This window comes from Magallana gigas, chromosome 3 (genome assembly GCF_963853765.1).
Source record: "Magallana gigas chromosome 3, xbMagGiga1.1, whole genome shotgun sequence".
NCBI classification, from domain to species: domain Eukaryota; kingdom Metazoa; phylum Mollusca; class Bivalvia; order Ostreida; family Ostreidae; genus Magallana; species Magallana gigas.
In genome coordinates, this window is record NC_088855.1 from 15,469,336 (window position 1) to 15,489,058 (window position 19,723).

A 19,723-nucleotide genomic window follows, 5' to 3' on the forward strand; every position below is an offset into this window, starting at 1 on the left:
ATAGCAGTAAAACTGAACTGTATATATATAATCATGTAGCGTTACATGTATACTGCTGAATGTTGTTAGAGAAGACAGGCAGTCATATATGGCATGAAAGATCGTAGTAATGGAATAATTCGTGTTAATTCACAAAATTTGCAGTAAACTCGCCCAATTTTATGCATGGTATAATAAAAATCGTTTTGGGGTAAACCTTGAGAAAAACTTCATAACTTTAGTTTGTCTGATAAACATGATCAAAGTCTAGATATGTAAAGATTGTATATTTAATGAAAAACCTTATTGATATACATGTACATGTAAATACTATCATGACCAGTCGTTACGTTAATGTTTCTAATGTTTACGCGTAAATGAACCGATATTGTGACATAAATTACGTTTGACGATGTGGTCTTAATCTGCACCCCCCCCCCTTCCAAATATTTTGATAAAGAAGCGTGATATACAGATTGTGAGATATATTTTACTGGTTTAGGATAAGACTGGAAGATACGGCCGCTAGGAGTATTGATTTTCACACCTATCCGATGACACCGTAATTGTCTGCCTGGCAGGCTCCGTAATTACGATTAATGATCAAGAGCCAATTATCAGCCGATAACGGACCAGAAAAAACTCCTAATTAGCGGTAATTAACGCAGTCAGTCCGCCTATACAAACACTGATGAACAGACAGACATCTGGTCATTGCATGTCTGTCTGTCGTCCTCATCTGTGAGTATCGAGAGTGACTCCAAGCCCGACGCGTCAGCTGATTAACGAGTATATAAAGTAGTCTATAAAATCAGGTACATAGATATCGTTCCTATCAATTCTCAGTCGACTTTTGAATAGTATAGCCATGTCTGCCATGTATAAGTTTGATATGTACGCTGATCTGTATGAGGCGGAGAGCCGACTACAGAATGCTCATCGTCAAGTGTATGCTCTGAACGCGAGGCTCGCGGACCTCGAAGCTCGCTACGGTAAGGCTCTTCAAAGTGGAAACAGAGTGTATAGGTACAGACTCAGGATGAAGATCATCACCATAGAGGGGCTAATGAACGCCTACTACGAGTACACGCTGCTGAAGAAAGAGGAAATAAAGGACCTTCGCTTCAAGCTGTTTGGTGAAGAGGACGAGTTGGAAGACGAGGATGAGGAAGACGAGGAGGGAGAGGAGGAGGAAACTGAAGTGGAAGAATGAGTTCCTTGTTGGAAGAATGAGGTTCATTTATGAAGACTGAGATCCAACTCTTATGAAGAATGAGATCATCGTAGAAAGAATGGGATCCTTGTAGGAAGAATGAGGTCCATGTAGGAAGAACTAGGTTCACGTACGGAAGAAGAATGAAGTCCAAGTCCTCGTGTGAAGAATAAGGTCCAAGTCGAAAGAGGTATGCTGCAACCCATCGAGAGAGCATCCCTTGTCCCACGTTGTCTTGTTGATGTGTATGATCACTTACAGCTGCCTGTGCCCTGAAAATAGGCACCGTCAGAGCCTGGACAAGCCGTCGGGACGTAAGGACTCTATTCCACCAACAGTGACAAACTGAAAGAAACAAAGTAACGAATTTTTGTTGAATTCCATTGTGTTACTATCAATAAACGAGAAGAACGTATATATTTCAGTTTTTTGGTTGTTGTTGTTGGTTGTTTTTTTTTTTTTGAAGCCACGTTTTAGAAGATGGACCCACTGTTTATAAATTAGATTATTTACAGATGGATTATATTAAATGTAGAGATATTAAGAAAAACTATATATCTAATTTATCTTATATCCCTTAAGAAAGGATAATGGACATATACCGTAGTATCCATGCATACTTGTTCTTGAACATGTTCTGAAATAATTTCGAAACAATTCCATAGTATTATACTCATAACACCTTCCTTCAATCAAATGCTTCACATTGGTACAGTTTTTGAGGATGACCTGACCAGGCTCAAGGACCATGATGCTGTCTCAGGCTAAATAGTCATAATTTATACACCTTTATTTTTTTTTAAATCATTAAATGCCACCATATTAAGTTTCTAAAGAATCGTTTTCTTACATTGACCTGCATACACAATTCAAACATGCACCGATCTGTAAATCAATTAATATTTGGTGAATTGCCGAAATTTTAAAGATTGGACTGAAAGATTCAAAAAATTTCCTCTCTATCGTGTGCAGTTCTGCACAATTTATTTTTAAGTATAGTCGTGTTTTGACAAGTGACAATGCAAGACCGTTACGGAGAAATACATGCACCTTTACGATCTGCACTGTGACCGCTGGCGGTTCCCAATTTGCTTTTTGCTACGATAAAAGTAATGATGCATTTAGCAGAATGATTTTTTTGAATTGTCAAACCTATAAGTATAGCAAATGTTCATTATGAATATTATATTAGGTCTAAGTGCAGTTTCTTAATTGGCATGCGTGCATCCAATAAAATTCCGGTGATGGGGGTCCGAGGGAATATTTTGCTTGCGATAAATGAAAAAAAAAATGGAATGAAAACCCCTTCTTAGATCCATTAATCCGTTGTTGTTTTTGTAATTTGAAATACTTAATCATAATTGCGAACAATATAGATTCATCGAGGATATTTTGAGAAGCATAAATCGGGTTAAAAATATTTACCCTGCGCGGGTCTAAGTGGGGTCGATAACCCCCCCTCCGCCTCCATTGAAAAATTAAAATAAATTCACATAGTAAAAATTCTCGAAAATAGGCCACGGCCTCTCAATGGAAAACAAGATTATCTCTCGGACACCCCCTGAAAAACATGTTCGTCTAAAGGCCCGAAAAGTTCGGCTGTTGTCAAAAGTTTTTAGGACAACTTATCTAGGCCCGGTACTTCCTGTTAACGCATGCGCATGAGATTTTAAGCGCAATATTTTGAAAGCGATGTTGATGTTTTGATAATTTTCTGGTTTTTGTACTGAAAGACAGGTAACCAATTAAATTTATTTAATTTCATCAAATGATTTATATAGGCAAAAGTTTAAAACAACATGTTGAATGAATTTAACCCCTGTTTTACTCGTCCATTGTGGACCACTAAGTGTTCATCAATTCACATTTGTTGATAGCCTAATGAAATGAAAGAAGGAATACATATAAACTCTAAAGTTGGTTTTAGTTACCTAAAAGTGACTTTTTCACTACTGTTTGATTCCGATCTTTGCATGTTACAGTTAATAAACACGACAACAGCCAACCAAGTGTGACGGACTATTATTGTCTTGTGTCTTTTTATTATACAAAACAAGATGTTTTATAGCAGAGCCCTCGTTAGCCTTTTACTTTGTATGGGACTGCATTTATGTTTTACTTATAATAATTTTTCTCTGCACCAATCTTCGGAGACAGGGATAATCATGAAAATATATATCAAAAGCGTTGTGACAGTCTGAGGCAACTGATCACCAGAAAGAAGTTTGAAAACACCTGACTAGAGATTCACGGGGGCTGGGTTCCAGCCCTCTCTTTCAGGTCATTATTTCTTCCATTCTGTTACATTTGGTGCCAAGAGCGGAATTTCTTACAGGGTAAAGATTCAGGAATGTTGATCACTGGATGGCTCAGTTGGTAGAGTACTAAACTATAGAGTTTCAGGGGGTTCAAATTCCACTCTGATCTGTTATTTTTACTCACATATCCCAACCCATTACAGTATGGATTAATTTACCTCAACTTGGAAGCTACAGCTTCCAATATCTTTACACCTTTATAAATATACTTCTTTAAAGATTGTTTCTCTCTACTGCAAGCAAACTGTAAATATTTATTAAAATATGTGCACTTTTCTTCATTAGGAGTTCAAGATGAGTTTTGAGTTTATCATTCCATCACAAAAAGATGACCTTCTGAACAAAACAGAAATCAATCAGTATGTGGTGGATGAGGTGTTGTCGTTCCGAGAGATTCCCAGTGCTTTGCAGTGTAAGTTGATTATGTTTTAATTGTAAAGATGCCATACATTGTAATGTATACTGCCTGTTTAAAAAAAAAAATTCGCTTACACTACTAAGATACATACAAAATTAACACTTTTTTTAGATTTTTTATTAAATGGTGACTAAGATTGAAAGTTTTAAAATGAGCATTCTTATGTACAGTTTTTTACTATGTAAAAAATGATGATGATTGCATGGAGTTTTTTAAGTAAATTCTTTTTCTTGCAGCTGTGAAGAGCAGTTTTCGCAGTAATGGGACTCAATGTTTACTTGAAAAGTTTGATGTGTTTTTCAGTATAATTATGTAAGTCATGATCTGACATTTTTACATTAATACCATTTTGATAAGTCTTAGAAAACGTTAAGACCCTTGCATCATACCTAAGAGTTGGAGCCATTGCAACATTTTAGTAAAAATTAGGAAATTTGAATTAGAAATAGGTCTATTTGACAATCCCAATTAAAGAAAATTTATATGATCCTTGCTGTTTGTTTAGAATATTTATAAAGTAGAGAACATCTTAACAAAATTAATAAATTGATAAATTTGTCAACTGTTGATACATGTACTTAATTAAATATGCATCAGATAGGGACTTATCAATGAACAATTTGAATCGTAATATGCTATGTGTTGTTGCAGTTTGAAGAAAGATGTGAAACCAGATTTAAAAGAAGATGCCTGGCAGTTAATTTTAAAAGGTAAAATACTGCCAACAACATTTTCTGATTGAGTGGAGGTGTTAATTACCATACATTCTTGTTTACATTATTCACTTTATCTACAAAAATTCAAATGGAAAAAAAGATCAACATGCACATCATGTACACTTTATAAAAATCATGTATATGCAGACCAATTTGTATGGTTATTATTATTATACATGTGACTTAACAGCATGTGTAGATTTATACACAAAATCTGACAGTTGGTAAAAATATTCTTTATGAATAAAAATTTTGATAGTACTGTCAATCATATTCAACAAACAAAATATTGAACCACAATATTGTCAGGTTTTATATTTGCATCAAATTTTGTAGTTGGCAAGTCATTGGCCACAGAGGTAGCAGGTGTGTTGGAGGACACATCCCTGGAACCAGGGTCTCGCCTGGCGCACCTGAACCAGGTGAAAATGTTGTGTTACCTGCTCTGTCAGTACATGGAAATGTTTGAAGACGACAGCAATGAAAAATCAGATGTCATCACAACAGGAAAGGTAAACAATGATCTGTTTTATATGTTAATTGTGTGTACACTGAAATATATTCCCTGAGAGATACATTAATTTATTTATTTGTCAATAGCATTGAAAAAGTGTACATTTATGAAGAAATAGAGTAATTTGTCTATTGATTGTATTCAGGGTCGAAAGAACAAGAAATCAACTGACATGGCTATTGACTGGGAGGTGGAGAGAGAAAACGGAGTCAAGACACTGCTTCACTTGGTCTCGCTGAATATTTTGAGGCTCTGGGATCCACCAATCGCAGAAGTAGAATTTGTCAAGTAAGTCTTTAAACCACAAAATATTCAGAAACAATGTAGAATATTGTACAAGATAATGTAGTAGACTGAATCCAAAGTTTTCTAGAGATGTTTCAGTTGTAATAATTATGTCCTTGTATATTTGTTTTACAGCATGATAACAAACTTGGTGTACAAACTACTGGAGAATCCACACATTGTGTATGTGAAGGCTAAGGAGACAAGGACTGCAATATTTAACATTGTAGGAGTTATGGTGAAGCGTTACAACCATGCACTCAGTAAGTGGAGTTGATGCACAAAGTACAGTCAAACTTTGTTATCCTGAACTAGATAATACTGTTTAATAACTTCAAGATATTTGCGATATCGAAGTAAAATACTATAAAAATAAGTGGTTGGGACTTACAATCACTTCGACATATCCATTGTATTCGAGATATTGAAGTTCAAATGTAGTTTATATTCATGTATAGATATTATTTCAGATCAGTCATGTTCCTTCTTGATTTTATTGAATATAATGTGGAAGCCACTAGTTTAGATATTTGTTTTTTTTACTAATGAGGCTCCTAATGCAAAAACAGTTAAGAAAACTATATTACAGAACCTTCTCAGAACCAATTTCGGGGAAGAGTTTTATTTACATGTACATGTACGGAATATGAGAAAAGTTAGAAAATGGTTTTTGAATCTTTTTTGTGTAAATTTGAGATTTGCCGCTGACAGTACTGACACTCGCTATGGAATATGAATATTTGATGTACACATATAAATTTGAATACTAGTACCAGATTATCATGCCATTGATGCTAAAGAGTGCTTTAAAATGATGTAATAAAGCTGCTCATCATATTACCACCATTAGGCACCATACATTTCCTTACTGGAATTGATTTGTGTACCTGACAGGTGCCAGTCTGAAGATTCTACAGCAGCTCCAGCACTTTGAGCACCTGGTGTCCCCCCTGGCAGAAATGACCAGCATCATCACCACAGAGTACGGCAACAAGAGCGTAGTGGCAGAGATCATGAGGGAGGTGGGCAGGAAGGATCCAAAGGACCTGGTCCGAGACAACACTGGAACAAAGTCATTTGCCACCTTTCTTGTGGAGTTGTCCGAGAAAGTTCCTGGAGTGATGATGTCCAACATTAGTGTGGTCCTCTGTCACTTAGAGGGAGAGGTAAGCAAGGGTGTTGTGTATTCATATTGGGTGATGAGATTCTTAACTGTCATATGATTGTATTTTTACTTTCCACTAGATGATCCCAGCACTGATTGATAAAATTTAAACAGATTTAATAATAATGTGATGACTTGACAATCTGAATTGTCATGCAGAGTTTACAGTCTGATGATAAAGCATACAGGTGCATTGACTTTAGACATGCAGATTTGCTTTTACACCACTAATCTAACTTTCTGTTGCATGATGCCAGCTTTGATAAAACTTGAGTGTATAAATAATGTTATTTTTTGCTGCAGTCCTACACAATGAGGAATGGTGTCCTGGGGGTGATGGGAGAAATCTTACTGAAGGTCCTGAGTAAGGACAGCTTGGAGGACAAACTGAAGGACACACGAGATCAGTTCCTGGAGAAACTAGAGGTCAGATTAACAGCTGACCAGAGCTGTAACTCTAGATCTGTTCTGTTCATACTGTATATTGTATCTGTGGACAATATTAAAATTTTAACAAAAAATTGTGCATGTTAATGTCTGGTGAAAAAAGTGGTCTGTTTATTCACATTCATCATTCTGCCAGTTGCTCAAAATTAATTTCAAATTGTGTTCATTTTATACATACATGCATATAACATGCATATAGGACAGGCAAATGTATATAGTAAGTATTTGTTAATTTATGTGTAAATTTGTCTTTTGCGTTTTAGGAACATATCCATGATGTCAACGCTTTTGTGAGAAGTCGAGTTCTTCAGATTTGGTTGAATTTAGTTAATGAAAAGGTATGTTGATAAATTTGATGTGTACTGATATCAGAAGCACTACGTCCTGTCTGTCTCTACCTTTGTCAGAACTTTAATACTTTGTTATAATTCTGAACTGTTTAAGTTAATTTCTTCAAATTCTGGGTCATTTGTGTTTAACAATCACATCTTAAGTCAACATATAATGGGTTAATAGCCATAAAGTATATTTTGTACTCTTGATATCTGCTATATACATGTCCATTCCACATATATGTTTCTACTTTCCTTTTTACAGTGCCTCCCCCTGCCAAGACATGAGCACCTGCTGAGTCTGTGTATCGGTCGACTACAGGACAAGTCGTCCCAAGTCAGGAAGCAGGCCATTCAACTCGTCACTGCATTCATCAAGTCCAATCCATTCGCAGCAAAGGTACTGACTCAGTTTCTTTAGAAATATTGCTCTTGATCTTAATGCTGATGTAAATATATGTACCTGGTAAATATAGTGTATCCTTACATATTTAGAAGAGAGTTGTATAAATTGAGCAACCCTCTTGTGGTTTAGAAGATTTTTATGGTGTAGAGAATCATGAATCTAGTGTTTATTATTGTCTTAATTCTAATCTTGCATGTTTTCCCACAGCTGTCACTTGAGGACCTAAAGGCAAATTATGAAAAGGAGAAAGAGAAGTTGGAGAGCATGGCTCCAGAGGAACAATCAGTTTTGGAAGGTTAATGATTTTACTAACTACATTCAATGTCTAAATTGATGATGGTCAAAACAATCTGTTAAATAATAGATGACTATACTTTGTGCTTGAATTTTTTTTTTACTAGATCCTTCAGATTTTTATTTGTGATTATTTCTTGCTAGATTCCACATTAGTGAAGATTGAAGAGGAGTGGAAACCTCTGGAGAAAAAACTGAGGAAAGCTCTCAAAAAGCTGGAAGGAGAAGAGGAGATGGAAGAGGACAGCAATGAAGAGCTGATTCAGGATGAGGAGTCTGCTAACAGGTAAGGAAAGTGTCAAAATGACATCAATCAAGAACCAATCCAAGATGTCTGCTAATAGGTAGGGAATGTCTCAAAAGTGCATAAAACAAGGAGCTAATTCAAGATAAGGAGTCTGTTTATACAAAGGGAATTTGTTAAAATTATACAAAACAAGCTTAGGAATGGATTTTTCAGGAGCAGGAGATTGCCAATGTGTTGAAATGTTTCGAATTGGCAACAAAAGTGAGAAGTTTTCCAATAAATGGGGAACATGTTGAAATCATGCAAACTGCACAAGACAATGGATAGAAAAATTAAAATTGACGATTAACTGTACATTTTGAAAATAATTACAACTACATGTAGTTATATTTCATGATTACATTTGCTGATTTATATTCTAGTGTCATGGACAGGATTTACAACCTTTTGACTGAGGAGAAATTTTCCGATGCCAAACTGTTACTGGCTGCCTTCAAGGATGCCTTCCCAGACAACTCTTTTCTACAGGACATATCAAAAGAAAGTCAGAGGTAAGTTATTAACACATTATCACACTGCCAGCAGTTGGTGAAGCTAATTTTGTTCTGTTTGTTTGCCATTCCATACAATGCGTCTTTAAAATTTTTTTTTTTTTTTTAAATAAAACAAATTTAGATAAAGAACATGGTTATACAATGTAAGATTAGAAAAAAACTTAAGATTTTAAGTAAAACTACATCACAATTAACTTGTTTTTTTATAGTTCTACATGTATTTGTATAGAAGAGAGAAATACATGTGTATGACAACCTTATACACAAGAAAAGCTTTTTTGCACATATATATGTAATGTGGATGAACTGAGATTGATTTCCATTTGTTTACTATGCATTATTCATAGAAGTTGAATTCTTTTGTTTATTTTCAGTGAGGCTGACACTGAAGATTCTCAGAGATCCACTGATGCCAACATTGACTTGGGTCACATGAAAATGATTTTCTTTGGTAATAGAAAAATATGACATATCTCTATATACAGGACATTTACCAAGATTATCCATTTGTTAAGCCATTGTATCATTAAAATATACATATGTAAATCAGCATCTTTTACCTTTATGTTTACCTATATGTAGGTCACAAAAAACAAAGTCTGGTGATAACCTCTGGCATTGAAGAGGAGAAAGAGAAGGACCCCATAGTGAATGAGGTTACCAAACAACAAGTCCTTGTTCAGTACCTTAAGGTAGCTACTCTCCTCAACCTTTCTAATTTGTAGAGCTAAAAAATTGCTTGTACATGTAGTAATTATTGAATCCCTTCCCTCTCCCTACAAATATGGACGCAGTTAACAAAAATTTACACTGGTTGGTGTGGAATTAATTGTTGTGGTGATCCACACAATGAAGTGTTCATCAAAGTAAGAAAAGCGTTGAAAATTACTTATCCATTATAATTATAAAGGCAAGAAATATAAATGAATTGAAAGCATATGCGTCACAGATTTATGAATAAAACTAGCTAGAAATGACGATTGATGAAAAAAGCATGCTTATACATGTTTATAGCAACAATGATACAAACATGTACCTTGTAGACACTGTACTGATTTATATACTGGTTCTCCCACTAGGACTGCTGTGCCTTTGCCACTCAGATCCAGACAGCTGTTCCTGTGATCTGTCAGCTCCTGGGCTCAAAGACTAACACAGATATCCTGGAGGCCATTGATTTCTTTGTCACTGGTTTTGAATTCGGCGTGACTTTGACCATGATGGGAATTCGCCGTATGTTGCACTTGATCTGGTCCCGAGAATCGAGTGTCAAAGAAGCTGTTGTGTCGGCTTACAAACGACTCTACCTCAACCCTCAGGGGGGAAACCAAAGGTAATGGCACCATTTAGGAGGACTAGATAAAACTTCTACACTTGTGGTTAAAAAACATTTTTACCGAAAAGAAATATATATGATAAGAGTTAAATTTGGCCCCCATAATTCGCCATTTTTTAAGTGTTTCGGGTACAATAAAATGTTAACTAATTTTTTAAAAGAGTTGATATAAAATATATTTTTCATCTATTTATTTGATTTATTTGCACTCACTGGCAGTATATGATGTCAGAAGTGACGCCATTTCTATAATTCAATCAAAATCAGCCAAAAATTGACATTTTTCTTATCTATTTAGGAATGGGAAATATAGAGCGCATGCTTGAACAAGGAAAATTTTTTTGTCACTTATTAGTCTTGGTTAGATACATCTCTGATTAAAATATTTTATTTGTTCAAGAATGCGCTCTATGTTTTCGGAAGGAAAAACTGCTTGAAAACAAGCTGTTTTACGCTAAAAATGCAAAAATGGCGGGAAAAGGTTGTCTTTACAATGTCATATTTCTAAATTGTGGGCACTTGAACCAAAATGAATATGTCAACACATCACATACATATCTGTACTAAGAACACAAAGAATTACAGTAAAATGATGATTTTCATTTTAGGGGGCCATTTTAGGCCCTTATCATATATAGTCCTTAACACAGCATTGTATGCAATTGTAAATGTAAAATTAGTATATTAGCACAAAAATGTATTTATACCCATAGATCTATTTAAGAAAGCAGTATACTTTTAAAGATATTTTATTTAAAAAATGAATGACTTTGTAGAGCCAAAGCCTTCTCCATTGTGAAGAATCTGTCAGCGTTGTTGTCGGGGGCCAGTCTAGGGGATTTAACATCTCTGGAGGGATTGGTAAGATATTTACATGTATATTTAAAATCAAACAATCACGGCAGATTGAAATAAAATAAGATAAACAGAAAGTGTGTCCCAGTGTATATCAAACCCACATTTGCATGTATTTAGGATTATGCCTGTACATTTTAATGAGAATGTGTATTGACTGTAGAGATTGGTAATTTGTAACTGTACCTTTTACCCCACTAGGTGGTGGAGCTGATGAAGTCGGGAGAGATTGAGCAGAGTGTGATACAGATGCTGTGGGAGAGGTTTGCCATGAAGGTCCCCAACACCACAGTGGAGGACAGTCGGGCGGCGGTCACACTGCTCTATATGATAGCGGGGTAAGGGAGCAGATACATGATTAATGTGTTATAAGTGTATGAAGGGTATACCTGTACATGTGTAATGTATTACAAGGGTACCGGTACATAATATCAGGGTAAGATGGTAGCTATAGAGATTATATCTGTTTGAAAGAAGAGTAAGGTGGTTGACAAAATACTGTAGTATTTTGCATCAAGGTTAAATTTTGTTTAAGGTTAATTGCCTAGTTTGTTTTGAGTGTTATGTCTTTTTTATGTGGATTCCAGGGCTGACATGGGAGTAGTGAAGAGCAACATTGACGTCCTAGTGAAGGAGGGTCTGGGAGAGAGGGCGGAGAATGACTTTATTCTGGCCAGGGACACTTGTCTGGCCCTGCTGAAGCTAGGTCCTCCTAAGAAGGTTCAGGGACAACTCCAAGCCGAGCCGTTCCGCTTCCCCCAGAACCACCAAATGTTTGACAGACTACAAACACTACTCATCAATGGTAGGCAGAGGAGATGAGAATTTTTTCTTCTAGTAACTGATGTTTATCGCATAAATATTTTTTTGTTGGTGCAAATATTTAGGCTTTGCTTCCAGAATAAGCACATGTACAGTATTTGTTTTGCAGTATTATTTTTACGTATTTTAAACCAATGACCATAAATATCATAAAATCATTTTTTGCAAATGAATTGATTTTGGTAAAGATGAAATACAAAGCAATAGCACCATTCAGAAATATCAAGTTGAAACAGTTTGTTACTGATTTAAAAATATGTAAGTGTATAATGATAATGATGATAATCATTTTTGTAGAAAATTAAAATTAGAAAAATATGTTTATGTGTTAGGTGTTCAACAGTTTGAGAATTCCTATTGGATCCCGTTTGGAGAGCAGGCCATTAATGTAATATACAAGCTTGCTGAACACCCTGACATTATCTGTGGTGACATCATCAAGGCCCTGGCAAAAGAAGTTATCAAGGCAGAGCAACTGAATCAGACTCTGAGTCAAGGTAAGACTTGAAACAAGTAATAAAAAAATGTAGACCACGGGTACTTGTATCTCAGATTAAAGGTAAAGAAGTAAAGACATTGGAAAGTGGAAACATTCATTTGATGTTGATGTTTAAAATGGAAGTAAAGGCTTTATTTACATTAAAGTAAACATTATGTCTATCAAAAGGTCTTCCAGATAGTATTGATAATAGTATAAAGTAGAATCATTTAAATTCAAAGGGACCAATGATCATGGATTGTCAATAATTTAATGACTCATAAGTACATGTAATTTTTTAGATTCACTGGTATATCATCAATAAACTTAAAGTGTGTCTTAATTTTGTTATAAATATATATTAGGAATGTTTGTTTGTTCTGCCCACAATTTACTTTTAATAAGTCCATAGTAGTTAGTTTCATATTCTACATTGCCAGAGACGCCAATGGAGGGGGAGAAGCAAGAAGAGACTGAGTCCAAAGAGGCTGACCCACAAGACGCCAGTCCCTCCAACAGCCAGGACACCAGTCCTTCTAACAGCCAGCCCAGCAGCCAGCCCAGCTCCTCCGCCACTGTCATCCTGACCCGACTCATCGCGTTCGCTGGTCACGTCGCCTTCAGACAGATGGTCCACTTGGATACGTATGTGTTTGGCGAGCTGAAGCGGAGGAGGGCGATACAGGAACAGAAGAAGGACATGAAAACGCCCAAAGCTGACAGGCGGGGAAGCAAAGTGGTAGGGATGAAATCTCAGTGTTTTTATTTATTGCTGTTAAATATACAGTCAAACTTTGTTATCTCGAACTAAATGGGACTGTTTAAAAACTGTTAGATATCCGAGTATTCAAGATATCGAGAGTAAAGTACTTAAAAATAAGTAGTTAGGACATACAAATCACTTCGACATATCAATTGTATTTGAGATATCAGTGTTCGAGATATCGAAGTTCAACTGAATTCATTATTATACACCAAGAATATTTAAATGCAATTATAGCTGCTGCACAATCTGAAATCTTCTGAAATTTTCTTTGAAGGACAAGAGCACGGCTGAAGCCATTGAAGATGAGCTTGGTTTGGCTGGAGCTGCCGAGGAAGATGCTGATGCAGAGTACATCCGTAAAGTGTGTGATGTGGAGATTGTCACAGGTAATGTGGAAACGGTCACTTTTATGTTTGTATAGTGGAAGAAATCGCCAAGTGATGTTGAATCTTTGAGTTTTTTTTGCTATCTCTGAAATAAAATGTTCTTTTGCCTTGTGATAAACCTTCATTTCCTTTACAGGAGACTCTTTGCTGGGCAGCATTGGTCCTCTGCTGGTGACTGTCTGCACCAATCAGAATCGATACTCAGACCCACACCTCCGGTCAGCGGCCACCCTGGCCCTGGCTAAGTTCATGCTCGTCAGGTATGTTCCTGGACATGTGTATACAAAAAATCTCTATTCATGTGTACTTAGAAATGAAATCATATTATCTCTTGTAAAAAAAAATAACCCTTAAAAAAGGCTTACAAGCATTCCAAATATTTAAGTTCATAAATACACTCTACTTGTCCATGACGATTGTTTGTATTTTATCAAAAGTTTCACTGACTACTAATAATCAAGTTTGGAGTTTTGCAATCCAAAAGTCCCCCTTTCTTAGTGTAGCTGTTTGTTTATTTTCCAGCTCAGAGTTCTGTGAGAGTAACCTTCAGTTGTTGTTCACTGTTCTGGAGAAATCGCCTTACCCCACAATACGAGCCAACACAATCATTGCTCTTGGGGATCTTACGGTCAGATTCCCCAACCTGATAGAGCCCTGGACCCCACACATGTATGCCAGGTCAGTGAGCAACTGCTTGTTGCATAATCATGTGATGTTTTCTCACTGCAGTGTTACCTGTTAGTCTTTGAATTTACCTGTAAGTTTGTGGAATAACCCTTTAGTCATTACATTTACCTGTAGTACCCGAATGTACTTTTTCAGACTGCGAGATGAATCTCAGACTGTGAGGAAGAACACCCTCCAGGTGCTAACACACTTGATCCTTAATGACATGGTCAAGGTCAAAGGCCAGATCAGCGAGGTTGCAACCTGTGTTGTGGACCATAACGAACGAATCTCCAGTCTCGCCAAACTCTTTTTCCATGAGCTGTCTCACAAGGTAAAAACTAGCAGTGCATAATCTCAATTGGCTTAATCTCCATGAAAGTACCTTTACCATATGATCTGTGGGCCTGGTTTATTGTTTTGCTTAACAAAAAAACTTTTTATGGTTTTCATGTTTAGTTGAAAATTCAGTTCAAACTTCAGCAAATCCATGTTGTTTGACAAATTATTATGACAGATTGTTGAAGAATAATTTGTCAACAATACCTGTATTTCTATTTTGTAGGGTAATGCCATCTACAACATAATGCCTGACGTGATCAGTCGCCTTTCTGACCCGGATGTTGGAGTGGATGAGGAAAACTTCAGAATTATCATGAAGTAAGTACATGTGTTCTCTTGTGGTAGAGAGTAAAAAAAAACCTGTAAATTGTGGTCATTCATCGGAACTTGATGTATGTATTACTTAGATTTTAATTTTCTTGATAGACTTTCATACATGTTATCAATGATAAACTATTCCTTCCCAGATTAATTATAGACATTGATATTGTTTGCAGGTACCTATTCTCCTTTATTCAGAAGGACCGTCAGTGTGAAAGCTTGGTAGAAAAACTCTGTCATCGCTTCAGGGCAACAAAGTAAGTAATTGTACTGACTTTAATAGGTCTCCAGTCTTGCCAATTGTACACATAATACACATACATGTATATGTACATTGTAGCTCTGATTCGTCAGCTTACCATACTTTAAGAACAGATCTAATTTTTTACATTTTTCTAATAATAAATATACATTTGTAAACACTTCTATGAACTCTTTTAGGGAATTCCGTGTAAGATATCTATAAATCTTATTTAAAATATTGCAACGCATCTACAGCATATATTTATATGAATTGGATCTTGTATTTTCCTTCATCATTCATCGTATGCTGAATAATAACTGTAGAATATTCATTGTTACATGTACATTGTTCATTTAATGAGATAATGTTACAATTTGTTTCAGGACGGACAGACAGTGGAGAGATTTGTCCTTCTGTCTATCTATGATGTCATACAGTGAGAAGTCGATACGTAAACTCCAGGAGAACTTTGCCTGTTTTGGGGACAAGTTGGCTGATGAGGATGTGTACAGCTGTTTCTGTACCATCATCAGTAAATCCAGGTCATTTGCCAAACCCACAGCAAAGGTAGGAATATGTCAAAGCAATCAGCTGTAAGATGCTTTGTTAAAAGAATGAATGAGTTTCAGAAATTCAGAAAAATTACCCGGTCTTGTGGTCTGCAAGATTCTCTATTTGCAATTATATGCAAGAGTCTTTAAATACAAGTTTTTACAAAGTATATGTAGAAATGTTTGCAAAAATTGATTTGATGAAGTTATAAAATGGATTTTAATCATTTTATGCAGATACATGCATACCAGTTGTTTATAAATTCAATGTAGATTAGACCTTAATCTGATGAGATTTATACTGTTTATTTCAGACCTTGATAGATGAGCTGGAGCAGCGTCTTCAGCAGTGTCACACCAAAGGACTGGAGGACGGGGAGATAGCAGTCAAGGCCAGTCAGGTCTCCTCCCAGGTGGCCGCACAGACGAAGGGGAAGTCCCGCACAAAGTCTGCCAAAACACCGGCCAAAGGCAGAACCCCAGGTAAATAGTCTGGTCTATAACCCTTTAAAAGGGCATTGTCACAATTTTGGTCAAATTTTATTTTTCTATTTTTGTTGTTTTTTTGCTTTAGTTTCGTATTTCTGATGATCAACCAAAATTTGATGTCAGTCGTATGAGTTTTAAGAAAGAGACAGAGCTCATAGTTCTTTGTTATGTAAACAAGGCTTGTGCCATGTTTTTGTTTATAAGTACATTGGTTCAATATACCTGTAAAAGTTCTTTTTCAAGCTGATTTTTCTATCTGCTTATTTGATTAAACATAAATTATAAACAGTTCCTAGCATTTGTCACATTCATTTTTAGGTCTAAACGTAGAAATTTTTTTCACGTTCAAAATGTAAACAAAAACATGACCTGAGCCTTGTTTACATAACAAAGAATTGTGAGCTTTGTATCTTGCTGACACTCAAATTTTGGATGACTATTAGAAATGGCTTACTATCACTTTGTAAACACTAAAAACAAGAAAAAAACTGACCAAAACTGACCATACCCCAAGGGGAAAAATACTGTGAATATGTTATGAATGAATTTGTTTTTTTGATTTTCATTTGTTTATAAATGCAAGGGCCTGTTCTTGTCTTGCAGCCAGAGGTAAGCGTGGTGGTCAACGCCGGCTAGACAGCAGCAGCGAAGAGGACTTTGTGGACGGGGTGGAGAATACGACCCCAGCCCCACGTAGCAAACGCCAGCCCAAGGGAAGACAGGCTCGACAGAAACCCAAGGTCTCGTTTGATTCTGACTCAGACAGTGAAATAGAGCTGTTTGACCTAGATAAATCCTCCCAAGGTCAGTGAGTATCTAATGAATTATTAACAACATCTAGTTCATGTGGGGCCCCTCCTAGATATGGCTGATTGTGCTTCTACAATTGTTGCTGCTTCCGTGCTTTTCCGTCTTATTACCTGCTTCATAGATGATATATATTTAAAACGAAAATATTTTCCTTTTTCGTACAGACTGATTTTGCATTAGTGAAGGTAAAAAATTAATTTTAAAGTCCTTTTTTTCCTTGGTCATACTGTATGTACTACTATTTTTTCTTTAGTCTTTCCTGGTACAGTTTCCAAAATGCTTACCTTTGTAGAAGTGATGCCCTTAAATTCGGGTTGTGTCAATTTAACTGTTTTTGCACCTTGCATGTACATGTAGATTGTAGAAGGCAATTTGAATATAATGAATGTTGCAGTTTGTCCTAACAATGGTGATTTAATTTTAATGCTCTGTAGCTAAATTTGCTATGGTTTTTGCTTATTTGTCGGTCTTTGTTTGCTCTTGTTAAAAGTTTTAAAAGAAGCCTGATTTATCTTAACAATTATTTCAAGTGGTGAAACCTTTGTAATCTTACCAGTAACAACTTTTGTCATGTGTTACTACCATTAAATGTAATATATGTAAATGTCCTTTCCCCAACATTTTGGTAATTGCATGAAATATTACCGATACGTACGGTATACGTAGAATATGTTATCATTAAGTTTATCTAATTCTGAACACAGTTTCAATGCTTTTACATGTATGTGGGTCTCTAAATTTGGTGAACAACAGTTGAAGAAGTTACATGCATTGAGATGTTATTCAAAAGCAAACACCAAGATTGAATTCTATCTATATTCTGATCACAGTTTTAATGTAAGTACATGTATATAAAGACGCTGATCTTTATCTCCGTCAGGCACTCAGGTGACGGGTGAGGGCGACCAGTCTGACGACTCGGACCTGATGCCCACAAAGCGCTCAGCCAGGCGTGTCCTGACCTCCCCCCGCCGGATCCTACCCCTCCAGGACCTCAACGGGGACGTCTGACGCACCCCACCCCCCTCCTAGGGCCCCTCAGAGCGGGACCACGCCTTGTTCTGACGAGAGGGTGTATATCGACGGAATCTTGATCTGTTAATTCTTTCATCAACGGAATCTTATGCTCTGTTATCTCTCTCCATTGTCTGCTATCTCTTTTGTCATAATTATGAATCGTTATTTAACCATATGAATAAATCTTAGAAATAAACAATGAAAATCCTTGTTAATTTTTATTGTTAGCTAATGCACAAGAACCAAGAGATGGATTTTGTTGAAGTGAGATATTACTTTCTGCACCAGATGATAAGGCGTGTCACGTCGGGCGTAAATTGACTTTCATTTTCACCTGTCGATATCCATAATTAACGCAGAGTCGCAGACAAAAAGTACATCACCTCAAAGTACGTTTTAATTTATTTTTTTTTTGAAAGGTAAAAATTAGAAAAGGCCCAACGGTATTCGAACTAATGACTTACGGATTCGTAATGAACGTTCTTACCCACTCTGCTAAGCTGTTAGGAAAAACATTGGAGAAAAATATTTATGAAACTTTACTCGATTTCATTGTTTATTTCGATAGGAAATGATAGATAGAGAGAGATATATATAGAGAGAGGTGTCCCATACAACCTTAAGGTACCTCACTACACCTACACTTATACTTTTTAAGACACCACGTCACAAGATGGCGATTTAAATGTTTTGTTAAACTGTTTATATCCTTTTAATGGGTTGTATATCGTCGAAGCTCAGTGGTTAAAGTATTGGCCTTCTTGACCGCAGATCATGAGTTCGAATCTGCCTGGAGTTAATTAAATTAAATTTTTGAAAATGTAATTTTTCATCCAAAATTACACATATTTTTTGCCTATTAGACTTAAATAATTCTTATCCATTATTATATATATCATAATCAAATAATTTTCTGCTGATTTGAGAAAATATTTCACGATGTAGTGAGCCACCTTAAAACTGGTTACATGTACTTTTGCTGTGAAACATGAATGCTCATATCAAAACCAACCACCCGCAGCAAAGAACGGGTTAGGATAACACAGATAATATCTCTCGTCGAGTTGACCACCAAAATGAATTAAAAGTTTCTTTAGAGAGCCGCGCGCTTTTACCATACTGACCTCTAAGTGCTAATTGTATGTGTACCTATACTACAGTTAATGTGTATCAGCACCTTTACGACTTAGTTCAAAGAAAGAAAACAGATTTTACAGTGCCTGTAACCCCGGAATATTTTATAACGACTATACATGTATAGCAATATCAAATCATGAGAATAAAAACTTGCTGATTCTAAAGTCAAACGCTGCATGCAAGAAGATGTTGAATTTGTGACCGCAATCGTTCTTCCCCTTTTCATTTTTTTTTCAATTTATTTTAAAATAGACTTATACGACACGCTATAGCTTTAGATTTAACCAGTGCGCGATGATTAGAAGGTATATCCTAATGGTAATACAAGGAATAGAGAATACAGTGTAATCTATTAACTTGTTCTGAAGTAGAGAGCAGTTTATGTAAACAGTGCGAAATAAACCATAGGTATATTTTAAAACAAACATGTAGCTGTGATACTTCACCCATTTTATAATATTTCGGTATAATAATTTTTTTTCTCGAATTCGATAGTTATCTGTACCAATTTTAAAAACACTGTTATCTTGGTAGAATTTAGAGCGTATAATGCTAGTAATAATTAGTCAATGTTCTACAGCAATGGGCGTCAATATTGATGTTTAGTATTCGTAC

General features: G+C 35.9%; 1 protein-coding gene across 4 annotated transcripts; it reads left to right on the forward strand.

Annotated features, from left to right (window-relative positions):
* The first annotated feature begins 2,810 nt into the window (after positions 1 to 2,810).
* Positions 2,811 to 18,181, forward strand: LOC105338897 (condensin complex subunit 1). Of its 4 annotated transcripts, none has more exons than XM_034482920.2 (33): positions 2,811 to 2,929; positions 3,796 to 3,922; positions 4,165 to 4,240; positions 4,580 to 4,638; positions 4,981 to 5,156; positions 5,304 to 5,446; positions 5,579 to 5,706; positions 6,338 to 6,609; positions 6,912 to 7,034; positions 7,319 to 7,393; positions 7,653 to 7,787; positions 8,001 to 8,088; positions 8,232 to 8,373; positions 8,757 to 8,885; positions 9,263 to 9,339; positions 9,471 to 9,580; positions 9,968 to 10,221; positions 11,001 to 11,085; positions 11,281 to 11,417; positions 11,667 to 11,884; positions 12,234 to 12,398; positions 12,820 to 13,118; positions 13,420 to 13,531; positions 13,668 to 13,791; positions 14,054 to 14,209; positions 14,354 to 14,531; positions 14,763 to 14,857; positions 15,037 to 15,117; positions 15,488 to 15,671; positions 15,970 to 16,138; positions 16,748 to 16,952; positions 17,119 to 17,139; positions 17,835 to 17,973. In XM_034482920.2, the coding sequence occupies exons 2-32, from the start codon at positions 3,805 to 3,807 to the stop codon at positions 17,132 to 17,134; spliced, it is 4,329 nt and encodes a 1,442-aa protein (XP_034338811.2). In that variant the 5' UTR covers positions 2,811 to 2,929; positions 3,796 to 3,804; the 3' UTR covers positions 17,135 to 17,139; positions 17,835 to 17,973. The 4 variants fall into 4 exon arrangements, with proteins under 4 accessions (XP_034338811.2, XP_034338812.2, XP_034338810.2 ...); XM_034482921.2 differs by having other exon boundaries at positions 16,748 to 16,948; positions 17,835 to 17,951; XM_034482919.2 differs by lacking the exon at positions 17,119 to 17,139 and having other exon boundaries at positions 17,835 to 18,181.
* The last annotated feature ends 1,542 nt before the right edge of the window (positions 18,182 to 19,723 follow it).

What these genes read in the sequence shown, in the direction of transcription:
- LOC105338897 (XM_034482918.2), top strand. Translation starts at nt 3,805, where the DNA reads ATGAGTTTTGAGTTTATCATTCCATCACAAAAAGATGACCTTCTGAAC. An exon ending in CCAATCCATTCGCAGCAAAG is followed by an intron (nt 7,788 to 8,000) that starts GTACTGACTCAG and finishes GTTTTCCCACAG; the next exon opens with CTGTCACTTGAGGACCTAAA. An exon ending in CTGCTCTATATGATAGCGGG is followed by an intron (nt 11,418 to 11,666) that starts GTAAGGGAGCAG and finishes TGTGGATTCCAG; the next exon opens with GGCTGACATGGGAGTAGTGA.